Source organism: Eumetopias jubatus, unplaced genomic scaffold (assembly GCF_037043125.1).
Source record: "Eumetopias jubatus isolate StellerSeaLion01/CBP00866 unplaced genomic scaffold, mEumJub1_p1.0 scaffold_4, whole genome shotgun sequence".
Classification (NCBI taxonomy): domain Eukaryota; kingdom Metazoa; phylum Chordata; class Mammalia; order Carnivora; family Otariidae; genus Eumetopias; species Eumetopias jubatus.
Window position 1 is genome coordinate 100,046,228 of NW_028274810.1, and position 8,078 is coordinate 100,054,305.

The window sequence follows — 8,078 nt, forward strand, 5'->3', positions numbered from 1 at the left end:
GAGGGGGAGCTCCTCTGTGGTGTGGAGGACGCGGGCCAACACCATGCCTGAAACTCTGCCATGCACCAAGCACACTGGCCCCCTCTTCTGTGGCCTTTCCTGTGTCTGCCCTTCCCATCCTCCCCTCCTGGGGAGAATCCCTCCAGTGGCCCGGAAGAGAAGTATGTCCCAAAGGCCCTGGCCACCGATTCTTGTTCAGGGCGTGGTGAAGAACCACCCGTGAGAAAAGGGGGAGGGGCGCCTGGCTGGCTCAGTCTGTAGAGCGGGCGACTCTTGATCTCAGGGTTGTGAGTTTGAGCCCCACACTGGGGGTGGAGATGACATAAAAATGAAAATAAAAAATTCTTAAAAAACAAGTACTATGGAAAGAAAGAAAGAGAGAAAGAGGAAAAGGGGAGAAAACAGTAGGCCCCAGGGAGGGCCAGGGCCCAGGAGGGGGCGGGACCTGCAGGTCAGCCCGCCTTGCCCTGCAGCCTCTTCCTGCCCGAGCAGTCTTGGGTGGCTGCAGCGGGTCAGTATTTTGAGCTCTTTCCCTCCTCCCTCTTGCCTTTTCTGGCTGCATGTCAGAGCCTGTCTTATGGAAAACAAGACAAAGGAAGTGATTTCATGAGCGCCTGGACCAGAATCTCAAATCTATGATTAAAAATAACAATACTAAAGATTCTGGCCATTATCTATCTCTGTAGGAGGCAGGCCGACTGCATGCTGGAAATGGGCACCCGGCTATGCTCCTTTGAGCAGGTGCTGGATTTGGGCAAAGAGGGATGGCTATTAGAAGTCCTGATGAGAGGCGCCCGGGCGGCTCAGTCGTTGAGCGTCTGCCTTCGGCTCAGGTCATGATCCCAGGGTCCTGGGATCGCCCCGCATCGGGCTCCCTGCTCCGTGGGATGCCTGCTTCTCCCTCTCCCACTCCCCCTGCTTGTGTTCCCTCTCTCGCTGTGTCTCTGTCAAATAAATTAAAAAAATCTTAAAAAAAAGAAGTCCTAATGAGCAAGAACCTCCAAAGGGATCAAGACACAAGCCTTGAGAAGAAAGACAGAGGTTCCCAGCACCCCTGACTTTGGTGACCTTGGAGCAAGGGATGTGAGCAGAGCCCTGCGCTAGGACAGCAGCCCTGGGTTCTTGTCATGCAGGCCTGCAGTGCCATAGCCTTAAGCAAGCCTCCCAACTTCACCCCTACGGCCCTCCTGCCACCCTACGGCAGGGTTGCTGGCCTGTCCCCTGGCCAGGCTGTCAAGAAAGGTCTAGAGAGGAGGTAGGCTGCCTTGGAAGCACTGGGTACTGGGGAGGACCGCACTAGGCGGACCAATGCTGCAACGGGCCCCAGCCGCCTTGCATTGCCCCGTCCAACGGTTCTTGTCCCCTGGTCTGCAGGTGCCGAGGATGTGGTGATGGCGTTCTCCAGGTCGGAGACGGAGGACCGGAGGCAGTAGCGGTGAACCCCCTGGAACACCCTGGAAGCTGGCAAGGGCCAAGAGATCTGTGAGGACCTCGGCCAGCTGAGTGGCAGCAGAGCACCTTCCCGATTCCCCCGCCCCTACACCCCCACCCCGCCCCACCCCGCCGTCACTCAGCAGGGCTGGCCTCGAGGGAGTCACCGGTGGTGCAGTTACAATTGGCTTAAGGGGACGGACTCATGATTGGCTGCAGAAAGAAACCCTTTTATTTTTAAATCTTGACCAACAGAAACCTTTTATTTTTATTTCTGACTTTTTCTTTCTTTTTTTTTTTTTTTTAATTTGCGCCTCGGTATGTGGCTTCCCAGGAAGCTCTCCGAGATCTGGTGCTTTATTTAGGTCACTTTTTAGGAATGTGAAGAGGCCCGATTGGCTGCTTAAACTGGAAAAGGATTTTGATTGGCCGGCTAGTGGGAAATGGTTTTTTTCTTTGATTGGCTGCAGGTGTTCTGCTGATAGCAACAGCTTCTCTCTTTTGAATGCTGAAAACAGGGTTCGGGACATTGGTTGTTATATCTGACTTGAAAAGAAAAAAAGAAAAGAAAGAAAGAAACCAAGTGCGCTTTGCAATATTTATTACACAAAGAGCTTGCTGCTGCTTTCCCGTGTTTTGTTTGTGTTTGCATTTGATTGGTTTTTGATACGTGTGTTTGGGTTCTCATTGGCTCGTCCAGGACTCCCGTTGCCATGGGCTGCCCCCCCCACTCTGCTGCGAGCAGTCCCTCTCCAGCCGGGGACCCACCTGGAGGGTGCATTTGCTTTAACGACCACACCTGGCTTCCCCAGTGAGGGGACCCCCCAAGACCCCATGCAGGGTCTACAGCTGGAAAGCGGAGCCCCCAAAGAGGTTTGTGCGGTCCCGAACGCGCAGACCGCAGCTTAGAGATGACCATTAGGCAGGATTTATGCGCATCACTTCCATGGGTTGGCAACCAGCCAGCTCCCCGGGGGGTGGGGGGGTGGGGGGGGGAATGGAATTGCTGGGCCTCTCCAGCCTGCCCATGCCGAGCACAGGAGCACCGCACTGGGCGGCTCTGTCTTTTCAGCCCTTCCCTCCAGATCTACTTCCTGAGGCCTCATCTGGGGCTCCTCCTGCAAAGGGCAGGAGCTGCTCCTGGCTGTGAGACCCCACAGTGGAGCAGAACTCTCTGCCTAGGAGCCCGGAACCCGCACAGAGCTTGGCTCACAAGGCCCGGGAGGCCTTTGGCTCTAAACCCCCCAGCCCTGACCTCCGCCAGCCAGGCTCCCAAGGTGCCTGCCGCTGGGCAGTAGGCTCTGGCCAGCACCCGGAGTTCTCGGATCCCAGGCCGGCGCCCCTCACTGCACCGCCTTCAGGAGGGTCTCTCTCCATGTCAGCCTGCAATGGACAGAGTCATTATTTATGAAGTGCCATCTGAGACAGCTGGCTGGGCCTTCGCTGAGCAGGTCCCACCAGGCTGGCCCTCAACTCAGGTCCCCGGAAACACATGGCCGAGCAGCCGTATGTGAAGGGCTGGAAGAACCCCGGGTCTCACCCACCCGTCCTCCCCCTGCCCTTGGGGTGGTCCTCCCCCTGCCCCTCTCCCTGTGTCTCTCACCAGAGTGGAACGCGGGGCGTGGGGAGGTGGAGAAAGATGTAGGCCTCAGGGATGGGGAGCCTACACGCTCCTCCTGAGATAGTAAATGGCCGAGGCCCCCTTTTTGCCCCAGGTATCCAGATCCAGGAGAAGACTCTCGGAGCCAAATTTCCCCCGTCTCAGGGCTGGGGCTTCATGGATCACAGGAGCTGCCCTGGGACCATGTGGGCGGTTCATGCTGTGCTCTGAGCATCGTCTGGGCCTTGCCCCAGAAGGACTTGTGTGTCACAGCATAGATGGCCCCGACCTCCTCCACACACGGGCCCCTGGCCCTGGTTAGCTGACCTGGCTAGGTTACCCTGCAAAGACTGTTGCTCCCCAAGGAACGAGGACCGTGCGGACTCCAGCAGGGACCTGAGAGCATCTTCTTCCCGGAGAGCTGGTCGTGTGTGCACACACACACTCCCAGTCCCAAGTCCTGCAGCTCCAGTTGGAGCCCCTGGGGAAAAATGAGCTTTTTCCCAGCCCCCTCCCCCCAGGTTATGACATCTGTCACCAGGTGCCAATGCCGTGTTGCCATTTGCCCTCTCTGTACCTGTAGCTCCCACAAAGCGGCCGTGTCCTGGCCAATGGTGTGTTTTCTGCCCCAGCCTGCCCTTGTCAAGGTCACGGGTGTCCCTGTTGTAACAGCAATGGCCCTGATCTGTCTTGTCGTCTGAACGGGAGAAGTGAAGGTGTTGCTGTGGCTCCATATTTCGACTAAAAATATATCTGTTGGAGAAAAAAAATTAACAATAAAGATTTTTAATAGCTTGGTGTGTGAGCTGAGTTATCTCCCTCAGAGTTGAGTGCACTCACTGATTCCTCGTCTCATGGGCTCTGCTGCGGGGCCCTCTCTCCTCAAGGAGGCACCACAAGGCGGGTCAAAAACACCACATTTGCTAGTTTAATTGTCTGCAACCTGGCGTGGAGCTTGGGCTTTGGAAGGATTCCAAGATTTACCTAGCGCGGCTGACAGGTCCATAGGAGGCTGAGCCCGCTTTTTGACCTGGAAATTCTAAATATCATCCTAGATTGGCCTGGGGTCAGTAGTCTTCAGAGGTGACCTCGCCCCTCCATGCTCCTGACCAGACACGAGCACCCTGAAAGATGCTTCCTTCCACCCTAGACACCCAGCATCCTGTGTGATGGCCGTGGTCTTGGGCTGCTTATAACAGAAGTCCAAACAAAATATCCGGTCCTTCCGTCATCCCAGAAATGGGAGATTTATTGGTGTTCAGCTGTATATTCAAGTTTAGAAGCTGAAATCATTTCTCCTTTAGGAATTTTTGCTTTGGAAGCATTTTCTAGAATCTTTCATTTCTACCCTTCATCATCCCATTTTAGGTCTTCTTTTTTTTTTTTTTTTTTTTTTTTGCTGCTTACATGGACTCACTGCTTCTATTTCCTTTTCAAAGAGTTTCACTGGGTGCTAAACACTGTGGGGTTCATAGAATATGAGGACGGATGGCACAGTCGACATCATTCCCTCTTAGTGTTGGGAGACCGATGTTGGAGGTTGCCTAGCAGCCCACACAATGGCCAGATGTGTGTGTCACCTCTGAAATAGCTCTAAAAAAGGCTTATCCAGCCTTTGCTTGAATCCCCTCTAGGATGGGGGACTCACTACCTCACAAAATAGCCCATTCGACCTTCAGGTAACTTACATTCATCTTTATACTGAGTTGGCCTGCCTTTCTCCGTACCTTCCCTTTCCAGGAAGGACTTTATGGTTCTTGAGAAACAGACAAAAAAAGATAGTTATGTTAGCCAAACATCACAGAGACGCATCAAGGGCTCACGTTGGGTAAATTATTTGTGTTCTGAGTTGCACTGTCGGGGAGTTAACCTCTCAGCCAATCTGTTCCTCTAAGATGAGCCGCGGAGCAGAGGGAGGGGCTGGCTGGCTCTGGTGCCCACTGCCCAGCTCCCAGCAGCGAGCCTGGAACTGGAGCCGGGAGGGAGGGAGGCAGGCATCCTGCAGGGGGATGGGGGGTTGTCTAATGGGAATTAGGCCACCAAGAAAGAGGACTTGGGACACCTCAGCAGGCCAAGGGAAAACACTGGGGACAGCACTGAGTCTTTGAGGGTCCCTCAGCCCACACAGCAGGCAACCATCTGGGTTCATCTTCCTAGGTACAGGTGCATGCAGCCAGCATTGACAACAACAGGTGGCCCTGGGACCGCTGAGGCCTGAGGCCAGCCGGGGGCCAGGCTGAGTCTGGGGGAGGCCGGGGATGGACTGAGAAGGGGGGCAGGGCACCCTGCCTTTTGTTGGTGTTTCCCAGCCCTGGGGGGAGGGTGGTTGAGACTGAAGGTCTGCTTTGCCTGTCCCTGCAGGTGCCTAGCAGCTGGGAGAATCCAGGTTGCTCCACCCTTTGAACGGGACCCTTTGTAGCAGGGAGACCGATCCCTCCATGGCACCTGGTTCGGTGGTGGGGGCAGGAACCAGCTTGCAGGGCCGGGAGCTCGGGGTCGGGGGGCCCAGGGGACCCCACCACTACCCACTTGCCCCGCCTGCCCGGGCCACTCTCCCAACTTGTCTGTTGCCCATGGCACCCACCCCTTTCCCAGAAGATGAAGATAGTCCCAGACTGATCTGAGGCCATGTTTAGAAAACGTTTCTCTGTCCAATGAAGGAACTGACTTTTCTTGGGCAATAACTGGGCGTTTAGTAGGGGATTTGAGGGGGAGGGGGCTTGGGGGTGACCATGGCTGCTAGTCCTAATTTAAAGAAAGGCCTCCTCAAAGAATAAGGGCAGGGAAATGCTTGTTGAATATCAGCCAATGCTTTGCCTTCACTTTCCTCCTTGACTTTGGAACTGCTCCCTCACGGATGGTTTCCCAGAGAGACCTGCCAGTCCTGCCGGGCAAGCAGGCCAGGGGGAGCTGCTAACAGGAGCCGAGCTACACCCTGCCGGGGCCTCTTCCTGAGTCCCCAGGGAAGGTGCACAGTGTGCAACAGGTGGCCTCCCTGTTTGCACACCTGTGGGAGCCCCGCCCCACATACACAGCCCCGGGAGGTGACTTCAGACCTAGGACCTCTGAGAGTTTCCACCTCCTTGGCCTTTGGCCTTGGCCCTTGAAGGTGGGTTTTCACAAACATCTTTTATGCAGGTGACTACCTTGTCCCCGTCTTTTTTTTTTTTTAAGATTATATTTAGTTATTCATAAGAGAGAGAGAGAGAGAGAGAGAGGCTGAGGGAGAAGCAGTTTCCCCGCTGAGCGGGGAGCCCGAGGCGGGACTCGATCCCAGGACCCTGGGATCATGACCTGAGCTGAAGGCAGATGCTTAACCATCTGAGCCACCCAGGCGCCCCCTCGTCCCCGTCTTAATGACACAAGGAATGTGTGTTGGGCGCCACCTGTGTGCAGGTGCATAGCGCTGTATGGTATTATCCCCATTTTACAGATGAGGGAATGGGGGGTTACATAGTTTGCTAACGATGATTGTGCTACAGTCAGAACTTGGACCCAGGTTGTCTGAGCCCAGATTCCATGCTTGTAGCCACCATTTTGATGGGGGTGGGGGTAGGGGAGAGTAAACCCTAGATCACCGGGTTGCCCAGTGCCCTCTCCGTGACCCCAGGACCAATCTGGGGTTTGCTCTTGTTCTCTAAGTCCCGCTGTGTCCAGCTATCGTAGATTGTTAAATATTTGTCTGGTGCTGGGTCCTCAGGCCAGCCCTTACCTCTGGGGTGAAGCCTCTGCCTTTCCAGCCTGGGTGTGAAGCTGGCCTCCCACCACCTCACGGTGCCCCAGCAGCTGCCCAGAGCCAGCCATCGAAACTCCTGCTCTTCACCTTTCACCACTCTGATGCCTCACGTGGGGACCCAGCAGTTCTCCAGGCTAAGCTGGTTTTTCTAGAATGGTTTCCTCTTCCACTTCTCCTTGCCTCTTCCTGTTCACAGCCCCGGCCAAAACTGGCAGTCCAGCCTCAAAGCACCCCTGTCCCCACGTGAGTCAGTGAAAGAGCTCAGAATTGGGAGACTGCAGGCTAGGCTAGGAGCCCTGCCTCCCTACTGTGACCTCTGTACTCTTGGGCAGGTCTCAGCCTTAATTTTCTCATCTGCACAATGGGAATAATAATAAAGTCTATTGTACCTTTGACAGATTCTACACAAAAAAATGAATCCAATAAAGCCCTAGATAAACACAATTGTCTCTTGACCTGGTTTATACTGTTTAGTCCCACAGTGTAAATCTTTATGTCCACGCAGGTGGGGGCTGGGGAGACAGTGAGACCTCTGGAGGCTGGCTGGTGGGACTGAGAACTGGCCCTGCCACTCGGCAGCTGCGTGACTTGGGGCAAATTCTCCAACTTATTGGAAAAATGGGAACGAGAGCATCTATCCCATAAGGCTGTTGCTGAGAATTATGATATAATGCAAATGACCAGTTTAGCAGAGACCTGTCCACAGTGGGCGGTCGGCACATATGGGCGTCATTAAGTCACGTGATGGTGTCCCCCCCACCCCCATCCTCTCTACTTTGAAGTCATTCAGAGCAAGGCCTGTGTGCAGCTCCTGGAGGGGAGGAATGTGGCCCCAGGTCCAGTCAGGTACTTGTTAAATGCTGCCTTTTCCTTTTTTTTTTTTTTTTTAAGATTTATTTATTTATGTGAGAGAGAGAGAGAGAGAGAGAGAGTATGCGAGGGCGAGCAGGGGGAAGGGCTGAGGGAGGAGGGAGAGGATCCCAAGCAGACTCCCCGCTGAGCACAGGGCCTGATCCCACGACCCTGAGATCATGACCTGAGCTGAAGTCAAGAGTCCGACGAGTAACCAACCGACTGAGTCACCCGGGCGCCCCTGTTAAACACTTTTTTGATGAGTAAGAGAGAGCTGAGATGATCCCTTGTTAGAGGCTGAGGGGGAGCTACCTTCTGCTCCCCTACCCACCCCAGACCTCTCCCTCTGCTAAGCAGCTTTGTGAGGGGGAAGGGCGTTAATTGGAGCAATCCGTCAGCCTCCGCGCGAACCTGCGGGGCTGAGGGGGTCCCCCAGATGGACCTTGTCTTATCTGGACA

The 8,078-nt window shown here is 54.7% G+C and overlaps 1 protein-coding gene across 2 annotated transcripts in view; it reads left to right on the forward strand.

Annotated features, from left to right (window-relative positions):
- CTNNBIP1 (catenin beta interacting protein 1) overlaps positions 1 to 3,825 on the forward strand; it is a 50,725-nt gene extending 46,900 nt beyond the window's left edge. For both annotated transcript variants that reach the window (XM_028108165.2, XM_028108164.2), the window contains one exon: positions 1,375 to 3,825. In XM_028108165.2, the coding sequence (XP_027963966.1) occupies positions 1,375 to 1,433 (59 nt within the window). In that variant the 3' untranslated portion in view covers positions 1,434 to 3,825. The remainder of the gene's footprint in view (positions 1 to 1,374) is intronic.
- Positions 3,826 to 8,078: the final 4,253 nt, after the last annotated feature.